A 17,428-nucleotide genomic window follows, 5' to 3' on the forward strand; every position below is an offset into this window, starting at 1 on the left:
AGGACCTCTAAATAATAATTAAACATCTTCGGGCGGAATCGTTGTTATATTGACTTCGTTACATGATGCTATTTCGAGACCTCCTATATCTGCTATGTCAGAAGATATGGAAATCGTCAAAACGTACCAAAGTAAAAGACGCACATGATTTGAAATAGGTATTTCTTTACTGGCAAATAATACTGGCATGGCATTTGTCTTGTAGGGTTAAGGTCTCCAGGACAGAAACATTCGACGCCAGCCATCGAGGCGCCTATGGACAATTAAACATATATGTATATCGAAGTTTTCGGTCAGCACAAGGGCATTCCTTTTCGGCCAAGGTCTTCTCGCTGCTGATCGTTCTGGCACACTTCTCGGAGTCGCATGTTACATAGCCTCTAACTTCATATGTCTTGGTGCGTCGTGGCTCGATAATGGCCGACGCCGAAGTCTTCCATTTCCATAAATCATGCGTATTTTTGTTGGGTAACGGGTACCCCAAAATTAAAATATATTGAATAAATAAATCGCGCCCAGGGCGAAAAATTTTTGAAAAAGTTGCATGAATTTTTAAACAAATACTCTATAATTTATGGTAATTCAAGAAATAATTTTGGGCCCCCTTCGAGTTCGCCCCCCCAATTGGGGTTTTGGGGAGCGGCAGTAACGGTCCCGACTCCAATGTAGTCGTTTTACCGCGCCATCGCCCCCTATCGCCCTCTTCGTTGTTTTCACCCCCTATCGCCCCCTTCGTCCGTTTTCGCCCCCTATCGCCCCCTTCGTTATTTTCGCCCCCCTAGACCGCCAAATCGCCCCCTGGGGGGCGATATCGCCTACGTTGGAAACCACTGATATATACTCTAAATTTTTTCGTTAATCAACATAAGAAATCTTATTTTTGAGGAGATTTATGCAACTTGGAATTTTTCTTCGCGCCGCGCGCGATTTAGTGTGCAATAATCTTAATATGGGGACCAACGTCCTCTCGAAAATGCAATCAAAGTTAATAGCAATAACCATCATTTGCTGAAATAAGTCTAATCGTATCCACAATTATATGAGAACGGTACAGACCTAAAGTCGGGTAACGCCATTTAAATGCATTGATTGGTAGATAACCTCTGAATGTGCAATCTGCTGCTGCGAACCGGCATTTAGGCTCATAAATAGTCTTATCCGTGTGACATGAACATGACTTTACGATTTGCATGGACGTTCCCTGCATTCTCCAAGTCATCTACCGCTAACTCTGATCATGTGGGCGCAGAGAGGATATAATTATATAGTATGAGATTGAAGAACCTATGTTATTGAATGAATTAATTTACATAATTTAACGTCCAGATGCATATAGAAACCAGATGCCTATATTATGCGCCTAAGAAGTTACATCGATGACCCTTGACCCTATGGTGGGCCTCAGATCAGTGTATAACTGTATATTTGGGCGGGAGGGGGCTGAAGAACTGTTGTTTCAGTCCTGGTTACGACACACAACTACATACTCCGGCTCATGAACACGATCGTGACCCCCTCACTAGTGTGACGTCATATTGACCGACAATGTACCGTGCCTCATTTAGAATCCGCTATGAGGCGCCAAAGAGTATCCGGAATTTGAGACACAATGATTTGGTGACCTTGAAGATAAATCTTGTTTTCTGGTGATAATAACTGATATATATGGCAAACATAACGAATATCAAATAATAAGACAGCTATTGAGGCGAAATACTCATCATAATATCTAACTTTACCCTGTCAACTAACACAAAGCTGCATGCGAGAAAAATTTGAGGCCCCAAGTTGACAATTACCATTTAACCAACTGATAAAATTCCTTTCAAGTTATCACAAAATTATTCACAGATATGTGATTAGTTATAAAGCTCGTGTGTCAGAAAGTTATGCAGCTTTTCCGGGTTTCTTAGAATTTGGATAGGGGCACATTTTCTTCAGGTTTACAGTCATCATCGCATTTTTCGTCAGTATCGTTGTTGCATCCAAGAAATCTCCGAAAAGACGAGAAGCATTCAGGTATTTTCGTTACCCTAATAGTATCGATTGCGCGTTTATCCACAAGGTGTCTGTTTTTCCATCCTCCTGCATACAAATCGCGATAACCAAACTGTAAGGCAAGGCTTACAACCAAAAATCGCACCCACCCGAAATGAGACTGACTGTTATTCCAACGAGCAATGTGTAAACGAATCCAATGGCTCCTAGTGCCAAATAAGATATGGACAAATAATTCTGGAGGAAAGTCATTTCATGCTGCTCTAGGGTAGAGATGGGATAACTGCCGTGAGTAGCGTTGACAACATCGAGAGGTGAGTATTGAGGCGCCAGTGTAGAATTGATAGAACCAGTCAATCCACATTCACTTGTACAGAAAGCAGTAGAGATGGGCAGCTTTTGGCTCAAGTAAGACGGCTTCTCAAAACTTTTGCCACCGATAAACGTTAAAAACGCCCCCAATAATCCGGTTAGGAATCCTGCGCCAGCACCCTGCCAGATAGACGCGATATTGTGTGTGTGTCGATTAAGAGTACTGTTAAATGTTAGTAATCATATGTCACCGTTCAATCGTCGTCATTACGACGCGAAGACAAAATGCTTCTTACGCTTCTAATTCGGCTACTACGGTATGTCCACTTACCCAAGAATTGACAAACGGCATCCATACTCCCATGAGAAAGAGTGCAAGGTAAGTCCCGGAAAATGAGCCATTAATGCCCATTGCGACGGACAAGATACTCCCCATGCTGGATATCAAAAATCCGGTCCCGATTATGATCAGTCCGAGGCAAGGTGTTAGCACTGTATTCCGAAAATGTACTGTCATCAGCAAACAATTGCCTAAATCAGTATTTTGAATTCCAATTCGATATTTATTCGCATGTGTGCACATTGCGCAATTTGATTTTGCAGGCTAATTCGTCATGCTACGTATGTCGTATATCATACTTCATCGCAGGCTATATCAATACCTCTACTAATTGTAGCGTAGCGAGAGTCGCTCCAACTTGTGTAAGGCTGCAAAAAGTCTGCTACAATTACTGAGACCATTGCGTTCAATCCGGAAGACACTGTGCTGAAAGTTTGAAATGACAATGCGAGGTTATAGGCAGTTGTCAATCGTAGCAATGAGACTATCGCTCTTCCCATGACGCATATGCCAAAAATGAGCATTAATGCCCGTTGGGATCTCACCTCAGACTCGCAGAATATACGCCCGCGAGAAACAATCCTCTCATTCCCGGCACTGCTTGGAATATTTGCATAACAGCGTATGGCATCAGCTGCAGAATATATACTTGATTGACAACACTCCCCGTCGGACATTAGGTAATCGTTATTAGTAATCGTAATCGATTACGATGATTACAGCATTTTCAAGTAATCGTAAGCGCCATCTCAATTTAGGTTATGGCAGTGTTGGGATGACTCGAGTCATGACTTGACTCGAGTCAGACTCGAGTCACTTTTTTCGTATGACTCGACTTGACTCGAGTCACTTTGCCAAAATGACTTGACTTGACTTGACTCGGCGTATCAAAAATGTGGATTGACTCGTGACTCGGAGCAAAATTCACGAGTCAATTTCAAGTCATCAAGTAATCGGTGTCGATAAAAATCACTGTATCTCACGTATGTCGAATTGTTCACGAAACGCTGCTGTAACCCGCGAGAGCGACCAATCATTCAATGATCGTGCGTTTTACTGAGCCTCCATTGTTTTCTCACTCTCACAAATATATTGACCGCAAACGAAGTCGAAGCTTACAGCTTGCTTTGTTGTAAACTAGCATAGTAAAGTAATTTGATAGAAAAATGTATATTTCACTTCTCTGTTCTTACCTTAACCAACCTCTTGTTTTATTGAAATTGAATTCGAATATAGTTTACATATAGTCCCCACCAATTGGCGCAGGCTCGAATTGTATCATATCAATTTGTAAATAGGTAATTTATTGCATGCTATCAATTCGTTTCTCTATTCTCTATTTTGGAAGGTGACTATAAACTGAGGGTATGCAATTACTTACGTAGTTTAGTAGTTCTACGTAGCCTATATGTGAGCGATACAGCGCCTTTAACTCTATATTAGTTCATCATCGGTAGAAAATTAATGTCCACTCAACCTGTATTTCAGACAGCTAGCAAAATGCAATGACGTAATCATGCTTATATACTTGGAAAAGGCAACTTGACTTGAATTGTGACTTGACTCGTGACTTGACTTGACTTGACTCGACTTGACTCCAGTCACCTCCAAAAATCGAGTGACTTGACTTGACTCGAGTCACCTTCGAAAATCGATTGACTTGACTTGACTCGAGTCAAAATGCGCAATGACTCGAAATGACTCGTGACTCGAAGGTAGTGACTTGATCCCAACACTGGGTTATGGTAATCGCCTTTATGATAGTATAATCCTTCGATTGCAATCAGGTCATTGTCGATTAAATGGCGATTTGTTTAAACTTGGAATGGTAGACTCTCCTGCGTGTTATTACTGCCGCTACCCCGAAACTGTGGATCATTTCTTAATTAGTTGCCCTAAATATGACTTTCATCGTTCATTTCTTATTGATAAATGTGTTCAATTAAAAGTGGATTTCTGTATTGATGATTTGCTCACTGATTCTCGTATAGTCCCGTATGTCGTTGAGTTTGTGTTATCGTGCAACCGCTATTTATAACCGTATAGTCTGTAATTTATTTCTGTATGTTCGTACGTGTATCAATTTGTGTAATCGCCTTATCTCACTTGATTGATTCTATTTCATTGTGCTATTGATCTTTGTGCTATTGATCATTATTTCGTGTTACCTCCTTCATTTGTGTACTATGCTCAATGACCGTGGTGCAAAAGGCCGTCAGGCGATAAGCGCCAATTTTTCTGTTTAATAAACAACAACAACAACAATTTAACAAATATGTCAAACACAAATATGTCTTCTCACTATTTGAGAGGCCAATACACGTTATTTTCCTTTGAATTAAATTGAATTTGCGCTCACAATCATTCATGAGCTAGATTTCTGAGACAGTCATCTGTTACGTTACGAGAAACGACATACTTGGTTTTTACAATCCCACTATACTAAAAGTACATCAAATATCTATTTATTACGTATGGATAATTAGTTAAGCAATGACGAGCGACCTATTAATGAGCAGTGGAGTTTGAAAATCCTACGTTTCTGCGATCAATAACCTGATATAATATCGCACTCTTCCTTGTTCACGAATGGTCAGTAGTCAAAGTCCTTTTACAATCAAAAAGTAATCGTTCTTTCACAGAGAAATCGATTAGATTTGTGAAATAATCGATTAGGATTACGAATGGTTGGGATTTTTTTAATGTACTCGATTATGATTACGATTACTTGAAAATGCTGTAATCGTCGCAATCGATTACGACTACTCATCACGATTACCCAGAGGTGGTCAAAGTAGTCAAGAACGCTACTCAAGTAGAAGTAGAAGTAGCGACGAAAAAATCTACTCAAGTACGGGTAGAAGTACTTCTTCCATAAGCACCCTAAAACTACTTGAAGTAGAAGTAGAATTGACTGACTTTAAACGTACTCAAGTAAGTAAGTAGTTGTGAAAACGATCCTAATTCGTTTACATGGATTGTAAAAAGGTGCAAATTAAGCTATGCGAAAGGTGATAAGTTTGATTCATATTGATGCATACCAGCAGGTATCCAATTTTCGATAGCATAAGCATTCGTCAAAATCATGGGAAAATCATAGGATTGATATGGAAATGCGATACTTATCGTCTGTTTTCTCGAACACCACGTTTTAGAAAATAGCATGGTATGGCGCCATCCCTCATATTATAAGGTCCGTAGTTTAGTCGAAAAGCAATACGAAGAAGTTGTACAGGAGACGGTGGAAACACTTTGCGCGATTACTAAATGTTAATAAAAAATATGGTGGACCGTAAAAAGGCCATATTGTGTAGCTTTATTCCCGGAAATTGAAGGCATTACTATACACTTGCTTTTATACTTTCAACATGCATGTTATACAGACAAAAGAGCTGATATTAATTATAACTAAAAGTATATGAAAGTGGGAATTGAAAATAAAATATAAATACTACTTCTAAAAGCGGGACACGTTTTTCATGCCTTTAGTCCAGAAAGTTTCTGAGGTGCTAGGCTATGCTAAAACCGGTGTAAAGCTGAAAAAAGTCAGAGTCCATTTTCTCAGGTTAGGACGCGCCATATCGACATATGGACAATTGGACATACTAGATTACGATATGAAAAGTAAATGGTAGATTGCGAAACATCAGTTTCAAACGTTATGAGGAGTCATATATACTGTGATGAATTATTTCATATGGGCGAAGGGCGACAATGTGGCGTGAACGCAGGAATATCCAGATATCTAGTTTTAGATATCCCAGTGCGAGCGGAACCACGCCAACCCGCTACCTAAATTATATGCATCGAAACTTTCGTGGAATCATACTGGTAACTCCGTATCCACTGCACGCAAAGCGTGACGAAAATTCTGGGCTTTACTCAACTTTTATGAAAATTAAATGTTGATACTCCATGAAAACAGCCCCGAAATTCCTCAGGCTGTCTTCCTGATTGGAAGATTAAACTACTTCTACTTGACAAACTGAATATATCGAAAAGTAAGTAAGTAGATCACAAAATATTACGAAGTAGAAGTAGAAGTAGCGAAAATCAGATCTACTTGAGTAAGTACCAGAAGTAGAGGAAAACTACTTGAGTACTTCGAAAAAGTAGAAGTACTTCGTTACTGACCACCTCTGCGATTACCCCATATGTCCGCATGAGACTAGGACTTTGAACGCTTGGGAATTTCGCTTATAGAACCATTGGTGGGCTGCGCTCGTGAATATTAAAGATGTTGCACAACAAAGAATCGCAGGAATTGACATTTTAATAGGACTATACTTCTGTGTATATGACAGTTTTCAGTAGAATACTTACTTATTTACATACTTGTAAATCCCTACGTATACTTCTACTTGAGTAGAAATTGACGCTTTACTTCTACTTCTAATGGAGTAGCGAAGATGACTACTTTGTCCACCTCTACACTGGAATAAAAGTAGCGATATATCAGACCTGCCAAAAATACTGCAAGCATAGTATTGAGCACTCCGAAAAGGCAGAAGTACTTCTTTATTGACCACATCTGACTATGAACAGCGGGGGCGGGTTGGAGCCGCGAGAGAAGTTCAGAGTGCTTAGTGTCGGATTATCCGTGCTTTGAACAGGATTGTGATGACTTGATTCGCAATTTTTCGCTGACTTGACTTGACTCTACTCTTGACTCAACCCGAGTCAACTTGTGTATTGACTCTACACATTCTACATGACTAATTCGAGTCTCGCATATCAGGGCCGATAATTTAAGGATAGGCGCAGAAACTGTCTTTTATCTGTTTGAATAAACATGTTTAGAGTGAAAAAAATCAGTATATTTTGAATCCGAGACCTTCGATATTACCCAAGAGTTTCGCAGAAGTAAATTGAACCTAGCTTAAACTCGATATTGAACAGCATATACTATATGACTTGGACGCGACGCGTTTCTCCCTGACCTGGACGTGGACTTGACTCGATGTTTATTGAAAATGACTCGTCTTGACTCGAATCAAAACTATAAAATTCAAATTGACTTGTGAATCGGGACCTTGTGACTTGGTTACAACTCTGGCTTGACAGCGTGTTATTGTAGTGTGAGCCCCGTTAATAAATCATTTTGATTTTATTAACGAAATTACTTATCCCTTGTGTTTGCATGTTCGTTTTGTTATATTATAATATATATCCCGTCACGGCCAAACTTCAAAATGCCCTGCTAACTAGGGATGGTGTGAACGTGAGGTTCACGTAGGCGTTCTGTGTGTGAACCTCGGAAAGTTACAGGTTCACGTTCACAAACGAACCTGCACTGTGAACCTTTTTCATATGTTACAATTCTCACGTCATTATAACATCGTTGGTTGAAATTTATTGTATTTAAACTGCGGGCGACTCTGTGCATGACCCTGGCAGCATAAAAAATCAACACTCAACGAGCATGCACCTTGACAATCTCAAAAATTATACCTGCTTTCTTACAAAAGTTTGCTCGAAACATCCGACTTTCTGTTTGTGAATATTTTGTGTCTCTCTACTGTGAGCTTGACCCGAAATATAAACAACATCAAGAACGAAATACGCTACATGTAGGTAGTCAGCGAATGATGCTTATTCAACTAATCAATGAAATTGATATCGTTGTCTGACGTAAAAAATCTAGCAAATGGGTGCGGGGTCCATCTTGATATATTATGTTCATTATATCATAAAAACCAAATCCGTGCGATTTGGGTGTTGGCTACTGCTGTATAACTTGTTAATGGGGTAAAACCCGCTTTACACTCGGCTCAATATCAACGTAGCAACACAGACGCCGAATACATTGTCCGGTCTGGCCTAGACCGTTATGGCGTAAGCTTATATTCCCTTGCAAGTCCTTGTCGAAATTGTTGGCAAAGCGACGGAAGATGTTGATTTTATGGCATTGATATTATTTGGTTGCTCTAGTTCAGAGGTCTCAAACTTAGATGTGCTCGCGGGCCAATTTTCTAATTTCTGATGACGCCGCGGGCCGCAGCATCAATAATAGGGGTATTCAATGTAAAATATCCAAGTATGCCTTATTTGACGGCACCTTGCAGACAGGCATTCCACAAGGATCGCGAAAATGTAATTTACTATTATACTATTCACGCCTGGCACGATAAAAAATCACATTTTCAAATATTTGAATAAAATAATTTTTGTGCCGGGCATAATGAGTGAAAATACAGAGTCATAGACATCATGCGAGAGAACGCATGATGTCATCGTAAAAGCTGTCGGGTTATAATATTGCAGCTATAGTGGAACTTTGACGTGCCACAATTTTACGTAATATATTTTAGAATTTTCTAAAGATTGATCTGATATCAGAGCATGTTAGCGGTGTATAGCCTAATCCGGGTTTTTGATCTAGTCGTGGTAAGTAGGCTACTGTTACTGCCATTGCCAAGGTCAAATTAAACCAGCGTTGGATTATCTTCGGTTAATATTGGAACAGATCAATAGCAACTTAAATATAATCTTTATTGTGCCATAGTAATAGCATTGTTTCTTAACCTTTTTAGCGATCACACCCCTTGTGCTTTCAATAAGATTTCCCGTGCCCTCTGTCCATTTTCAAAACAATTTCTTATGGTAGGCCTACCTATATAAAAATCAGAAAGTCCATTCACATAAAATGGGGCGTTGCGCGAAGACTATTTCCCTGTTGATTCGTTCCACGAATGTGGCTACGGACCCCTGGTTAAGAACCCCTGTAATAGAAATGTCCAATCGCCGAAGAATCCATTGGTGTTTTACAGCTGTGGAGCGTACCACTACCTACTCGCCACAGATAATAAAATGGATAAAGAGAAAAAACTATACTTAGGATTTAACCAAATATACGTCACGGTGGCCACAAAATGCCAATGATTTCCATACTGACCTGACTAGATATCTATATATTCCACGCAACGCAAGCTACGGCCTTTTGATATATTACTATTCCCCATGACAATTTCATAAATTGTTGCGTCCGCAGGATTACCAAGTCACTATTCCGAGACGCAAGTACTTCTCTGATTCCAACGTTTGACGCTATTCAACTCGAGTCATTTTTAGTTTATCACCCAGTCTATTCAAAATCGAGTAATTTGACGTAAGGTCGCAACCAAACCAAATCACAGTTTTCAGTCACGAATCATCAACGGGTCATGTTATATCATCATGAACTAGAAATGTGACGTAATAGCGATCATCCACCGCATGGTAGATTTTAGAAGTGATGTTTCGGTGATATTTGTTGAGATTTCAGGTTTTTGTAGTAGTTAAAGAGTGAACTTCAAGTTCTTAATTTTAAAAAGGATGTATGACACTTGAATATATTGTCGAATACTTGAAATTCCAAAATACCTTCGTGGGCCGCACAAAATGTTCTCGCGGGCCGCGTGTTTGAGAGATACATTTGGCGACGTTTAAAAAGTCAGTATGTACTAGTACTTTCACGTTGTGGCATTGTGTGGCCCGAGTCGTCGCTATAGGTATCGTGTATCGACTGTAGCCTACAGCAATATATATCACTTCACTGAAATGTAGGGTTGGAATTAGCAATCTGACATCACATGACGTCACGAGGCTCACGTTCGCGTTCACACGGAACCTTTTAAAAATGTTCGCGTTCACACGAACCTGAACCTTTCAGAGGTTCATACCATCCCTATACTGCTCACCTCGTCCCGTTTTGTGACGCACCCAGATTCGATTGGATCACACGAGTGAAAGAGTGCATAAAGAACTACACCACAGGAGATTGCAAGGAAAGACATAGACGCATATGCAATAGTTCCGATCCACACCGCCCTGAAATTCGTAAACATGATGTCGTAATGTTGTTAAGGTAAGCTACCGTATTGTGGGATGGATTTCCTCAAGACTGGCATAGAGGACGCTGATTATTAACATACGATACAGTTAGCGTTGCATTTAAAACAAACGGTGTTTTAAAACAATTAGTTTAAAACATGTTTTAAACAGTGTTTTAAACAAAGGCCTTTAAAAATGTTTTTAAGTTGTAAAATTATGCCATACTTGTGTAAATACTTTTCAAAAAACTTGTTGTGTGAGCCGAAGGACAACTACCACCCGATATAACCGACGTATATCGATATGGGATGGTTGGAACCCTCAAAATAGTCGGTTCAACAGTTATAGTACAGATATTTCGTCAAAGGATCTATATTTACCCTATATATTTTTGTTTTAAATGCAACCCTAGATACAATGCCTCACTTTATACGACACTCTCTGTTCTCTGACACTCACTATGCTTTGAATGCCTCATTATTAGAAGACGCTCTCTTTAGTTATTATTTCAAAAAACTCATATTGTTATCAAGTTGTATAATTGTGTGATATAGAATTGTGATGATGAATAGTCCTGGATAAAGATAGAGGCTGGAAACCTTTTTCGTAAAAGGAGCCATATTGACCCTATATTTTCAATTGTAATTATGAAAGGATTCGTATAAATATGCCAATCACTATGACGCCGCATGGCTAAAATGTTACATGTTTTAAACACGGGCCTTGTTTGTTTAAATTGATTGTAGTTTTATATGCAACCCTAGTTGTAGGCCTATGCATTGGCCTACAAATAAAAGCTCGTTACCTTCTTGCATGTTTGACGGAATTAACGCAGAAATATCGTTGTACATTGGTCTGGTTCGTTCCGAAAACACCGATATATTGCGGCAAAGTTCCGAAAACAAGTACCCAAAATGTATTTCTAATTCTCAAGTCAAAGTCAAAGCTGTAAATAAAGTTAAGGGTTGGTTTCCTAGATGTGGAAAAACACTGCACTGTGAATCTCTATAAACATAGCTACTATGACTGGACCGTTATCACATCATGAAATACCTGGCAAGATTGTTTCTTCCTCCTCTAACTGCATGATTCCATACCTCTTTAGGACCACCTGCAAATAATGTGCCTTGTATGATGAATGATAGCATGGCCGTGAGCATGACAGCGGCTTGGAACACGTCGCTCCATACAACTCCTCGTAATCCACCCTGCAACATGCATGGGAATACGTCACAGCACCAACTATACTCAAAACTCACTACAGATCAGTGGTGGTCAACCTTATCGACGAACGGGCCACATGAGATTTACGAACCATTGGGCAGGCCACTTGAATCTTGATGACCTTTTATAGTCGTCCGATAGGAGCTAACCGATAGGTATCGATGAAAATCCGACTTATAATATTACGCATCAAAGTCGATATCAATTATATGTCATGAAAAGTCAGTTTGCATTGAATTCCTAGAAACGCCAGGCGTGAAATTTCTTCAAATTTAATGAATGAATTCGGTCAATAATAATGCTGGTCGCCTCTGTATTCCGCTGGGCTCATTTGGCAAGGACGGGGTTATTCGGCGCTCGCACATATCAATATCGAAGATTTCGGTGAACTGCGTCATCATTGTGCGCAAAGGTTTCATCGGCGACGATCTTTCTGTGAGTGCAGACGCGAAGTCGCATGTTGGACGACACGTTCTCTCATAATTGCGAATATAGTTAGACTCAATTCTGTAAATTGGGCTTATTTTTAATTTTGAATTTTTGGAGGGGCGCCAATACTAAAAGCAAGAAATCGAGTGACAATATATCGCGCGAAGTGCTAACAAAAATATCAAGTCAAATGAATTTGTAACGAAATATTATACTTCATGGTCATATACAAGGATATACGAAAATTGTGACTTGCCTCTCGCTATGCTAATGACTCGGAACTGATATTCTAGTGATCAACGTCTCAAATTTCACGGTCAGTTTAATCAAGTTCAAAATTAATCACCTGGGTATTTTTTTATATTATAACTAATTTCCAGAATTACTTTGCGGGCCACTCAAAACGTTCTCGTGGGCAACATTCGGCCAGCTGGCCAATGGTTGACCGCCACTGCACTAGATACTAGAGGTGTAGACCGAAGCGAAGACTCTATATTATGTACCAATGTAGTATACGTCACGCAGACAAATCCTGTAGTGAGCATTGCGGCTATCTGCGGATATCCGGTCACTAAACACAATATGAAATTTACGAGCATCCTAGTTATTTGAAGAAAATGCGACGTAACCTCTAGCCAGGGCTAGTGCAGGAGTGTATATGTTCACGCCCATATAGAGCAGCGTTTGGAGCAGGAAGCCAGACGTGGCTATCATCCGTATCGGTCTTCCAAAGCGCTTTTCCAGATACTGTGCTCAGGTTTGTATGTTTCAGAAAACGAAGGAAAATAATTGAATAACACCAAACCGACCTCGTACGCGCTGCATATTTTCAAATTATATAATATTGGTATGAGTACGAATCCGACAATAGGGCCCGTCAGTAAAATAGCCAGCATGTGCCTGAAAGTTAAGAAATTCCGTTCTTTTGCTCGGTTCTCTGAACGGTATAATTGTTAATTATGATAGGTGGAGCGAATCAGGCCAGAAGCATTACCTGAGCGTTGGTGCATAGGCCTATCTATGAAACCGTTGATTACGTAACTTCAAAATTTCCAGAGATACTAATCTCCAGCCTAGCGGATGCATATCATAATTGTAAATTGCACGGGCGCATTCAACCCTTTACGTTTCTTGGATTCGGTAAACTCACCAGGCAAAAACAATTCCGAATTGATAAACATCTCCTGGAATGCCAATCACGGTAACGGCCGATTTGAAATTGACAGCGAGAGATATCGCTACAGGCCAAAAGCTCATGGAACTGCAATGAAACGATTTTAGCTGAGAGCGCGCAAGTGGCTAAAATATTGTCACAACAACAGCAGCAGTAACACGTGAAGAGAAAGCGTAGTGATCTGTTCCGTGTCAGTCCGACAGTGTAAGCGCGTGAATTTCTGGATAAATGTCGGAGGTTCATCAGGGCTCCTCGTAATTGGATCCGCGTAAGCGCACTATATGTGAAAGTAGTGTACATTTTCACCATGTACCACTCCGGGTATACGGGTGTTGTTATAATTATTATTATTATTGGTACAACACGGTGGCGGTCATCGCTTTTGTCAAGCTATGTGCTGCCACGAAACGAATTGTGATAATCTTGGGGACGTCTTTCATTCTCTTCTCCCAGTCAATCTTCAGTTACTCTCACTTGCACGCGTCCCCATCGTTGTCTCAGCTGCCGACATGTAGCACGGCTCACTTTCAGTCTGGGCTTTTCAATGCACTACTGTAGTAGTGAGATCGGCGATTAAGAGCCCACAGAAACCCCTGACACGTAGTAGTTGGTCAGAACCGGGATTCGAACCAACTTCTATTGGTGTCGTGACTGTGGCATAAGGGCAGGACCGTAACAGCACTTCGACCACCCCCCAAACGCTGTCGAGTTTGCCGCGACTTAACACACTTTTTGTGCTGTTTAGTGAGATGCATTAATCAGCCTAAACGCGCGTAGCGCAAAAATTTTCAACATTTCATGATTGAATCGGGCAATATAATCGGAAATTGCATATGTGTTGCTATCAATTTTTATCCTCCCGGCTCACGTAATCAGATTTTCCGGTAGAGCTGAATGACGTGTCTTGGAAAATATAAGGCCCGTAAATAATAATTAAACATTTTCGGGCGGTATAATAACTTAATCATTACATGATGATGTTTTGTGACCCCCTCTCTGCTATGTCAAAAGATATTGAAAATCACCAAAACGTACTAAACTAAAAGACGCACATAATTTCAAATTGGTAGTTCTTCACTGGCAATTAAATTTTTCTTGCGGGTATGCATTTGTAGGCTTACCATATTTTGGAAACCTAAAAAGAGGACACCTTTTCAGAAATTTGAGACTTGCAAAACCGGAGAAGAATTCTCAAAAATCGGTGAATTTTTCCCTCTTTGTGAAAACAAAAAGGTCAACTTTCCCGCTCAGAACCCAAAATACCTTTTCTTCCTCCACATTGCCGGGCGTCACTGCTGTGCTAATTTACGGCATGTCACTCGCATTTTGCTCTAAACATGACCTAAATTTTCAAAAAAAGAGGACAAAATCTCAAAAAAGAGGCAAAAGGCCGTCCTCCGAGGACACTTTCAAAAAAGTCAAAAAAGAGGACGTATGGTAACCCTAGCATTTGTCCTGTGGGGTTCAGATTGCCAGGACAGGAACATTCGACGCCAGCCATTTAGGTGCCTAGGTACAATTAAACATATAGGCCTAGGTATATATATCGAAGTTTTTGGACAGCATAAAGTGCATTCCTTTTCGGCCCTGATTTTCTCGCCAACGATCGTTCTGGCACACTTCTTGGAGTCACACGTTACATGGCCTAAAACTGTATATGTCCTGGTGCGTCGCGTTGTGGCAATGGACGACGCCGAAATGCCCATTTGTATAAATCATGCGTATTTTTCTTTGAGGGGAGCGTACCCAACAATCCAGATATTCGACAATATGAAATCGCGCCTGGCGCGAAATGTGTTTTTTTAAAGTTGCATAAATTTTCAAAAAAAAACTCTATAATTTATGCTAATTTACGAAATAATTTTAGGCCTCCTTCGAGCTCGGGCCCACCCAATTGGCGGTTTGGGGTGTGTCAGTTACGTCCCTGTATACGAGTGTGAATATACAGACACCAATCGCGCTCGAAACCATATCCTTCACCATACAAACGCCTAAGACGACAGTGATATGAGCTAAAGTTAGCAGCTGGGGAGTGAAAAGGAAAATGATAAGTCTCGTGTTAAATGATACGCCTATATAGTTGAATTCTAAAGCAAAAACATCAAATCTTGGATATATTCTTATCATAGATGAATTCTTGTCTTGTAAAATTGATATTAAAGTTGAGACCTTTGTAAGCTTAACGCCATCTTCCCTCAATAATATTTTCTTTTCTTTTGAACTGAGCATTTAAAACCGTGTTATTGGTGTTATTGTGGTATTCAGCTAGACAGCTACACAATAATTAATAACCAAACCCTACATATATGGCTCTCAATTACTTCCGGGGGGGGGGGGGAGGTGTATATCGCAGCAGTTGAAAATACCTTGAATTGACTAGTGCTGACCAATTCAATCAAATTTTATCGTGATGGTCCAGCTGAATGAACTATACTTGACGCCTGTACCCACCGATTACCAAGTAAATAACCCTCAGTTCCTTGGCCTTTGTTCTTCGCTTTGCGTGCTTGAAAAAGTCCGATCCCAACGGAGCATAAAAGCATTCCCGCAACCACCAAATAGTCCAGGACACCCAACGTCTCAGATTGGTGAGAATCCATGGGTATTCGATTGCTCTGGCAATGCGATGTAGTCTGTCTGAATCAAGGTTATATAGTGCAGAGTTTTGACGGTGAGTTTCAAACAAAATTGCTTATAGTATGTTACTACAAAGTCAATTTTCTATCGCCTAACCTAAAGTTTTCTGCAGTATTCCACACACCTGCCCTGCTTACTTACATCAGGAATTAGTGATTAAGAACATTACTCACGCTAATATCGACGAGATCAGATGGCCTATAGCTGTAACTCAAGTTGAAAAGTACTAAATTTAATGAGTACAATGCAATTCTGATTGCGCATGCAACGTAATGGTGGAATTGGTCGGCCGTGTCTATTTCCATCAAATTGTTGATTTTTTTGCAATAGTTCCGATCTTGAACCTACTTCAGTTTACACTTTCAAAGAAACACTAAATGGTTCATGTGATGATTAACCCGTGGCGTGATTCAGTACGTATACTGTACCTTTGAGTTCGAGTTCACCCACGTTAGGGGTAATCCTCCATGTAAAACTTTTCATAATGATAAACGACTTTTCATCAAAACAATTTGCACCATCAGCTGATTTGCAGCATGCACTTTCACCTCATATTTTACGCGTCACTTGCTTGCTAATGGCTATATCTGGTTATATATAGTCTCCAGCTATAACCTAGATTTCGCTTATCCGCTGTAATAGTAGATTTTGATTAATTTCTGTTATTATTGCTCTTTTGTCATTGACACAACAAAGGCAAAATGTCATCATAAATTTATAATTACTTTTTCTTGTAAGTCTGCAATATGGTTTCAATTTAATTACATTTTCCGTATTCCAAAAATATTGAAATATGTAAAATTTGAAATTTTCAAGCACGGATTTACAAATCGGTAGACCTACGAAATGGAATTTATTTTAAATTTCCACCGTTCTGATTTATATAATGCAATTAGCAACTGTAGATTTCTCTACGTAGTTTTATACCACACACAGAGTTTAACATTAACCTGCGAACTAACCAACAAATATATGTTCCAGGTGCAATATATGCATATGGATTTCTGTCTTGGACTTGAAATATAGGAAGGTTTTCTTCGGATTTGCGTTCGCCGTTCGGCTATTTTTGTCACGCAAGTTGGGTTACTGTCACTATAGGTGTTTCACACTGTTGCTTGTAATTCATGATACATTTACTAATACAAGATCAGTTCAGTTCTGTTCAGTTTATTAATAATCTGTTTTCATCCAATCTATTCACCACAAGATTGCAAACAATGAAAAGATAGGAAGATGCGGAACGACTTGGAGTAATCAATAAATCAGACAGCCACCTTGGCCTAGGCGAAGTAAAGAGGATCGAGACATACGCACCACACCGAATGAAAAGTATAATAGAAGATATCATAGACAGACAAAACGACAAACGAGGGTGGCTAATGACGGAAGTCGAGGTAAATATATGAGATCGTGGTCAAGTAATCCCAAGCTCTGACTATCAGTCAAATAATTCTTTGAACCGATAGCAGACGATATAGATAATATTAGGATCTTGGTTGCTT

General features: G+C 39.8%; 1 protein-coding gene across 1 annotated transcript; it reads right to left on the reverse strand.

Moving 5' to 3' along the window:
• Positions 1-1,613: 1,613 nt before the first annotated feature.
• On the reverse strand, positions 1,614-16,202 carry LOC145446687 (sodium-coupled monocarboxylate transporter 1-like). The gene is made up of 13 exons (XM_080325039.1): positions 15,741-16,202; positions 13,266-13,376; positions 12,925-13,015; positions 12,745-12,862; positions 12,619-12,686; positions 11,516-11,670; positions 11,268-11,408; positions 10,330-10,459; positions 3,196-3,284; positions 2,973-3,076; positions 2,642-2,802; positions 2,148-2,490; positions 1,614-2,085 (listed from the first exon to the last, which is right to left on the reverse strand). Exons 1-13 carry the CDS (start codon positions 15,887-15,889, stop codon positions 1,910-1,912), a joined length of 1,836 nt encoding a protein of 611 aa, XP_080181165.1. The 5' UTR covers positions 15,890-16,202; the 3' UTR covers positions 1,614-1,909.
• Between the last annotated feature and the right edge of the window lie 1,226 nt (positions 16,203-17,428).

This window comes from Botryllus schlosseri, chromosome 9 (genome assembly GCF_051294905.1).
Source record: "Botryllus schlosseri isolate E-star chromosome 9, Bs_hap1, whole genome shotgun sequence".
In the NCBI taxonomy this organism is placed as follows: domain Eukaryota; kingdom Metazoa; phylum Chordata; class Ascidiacea; order Stolidobranchia; family Styelidae; genus Botryllus; species Botryllus schlosseri.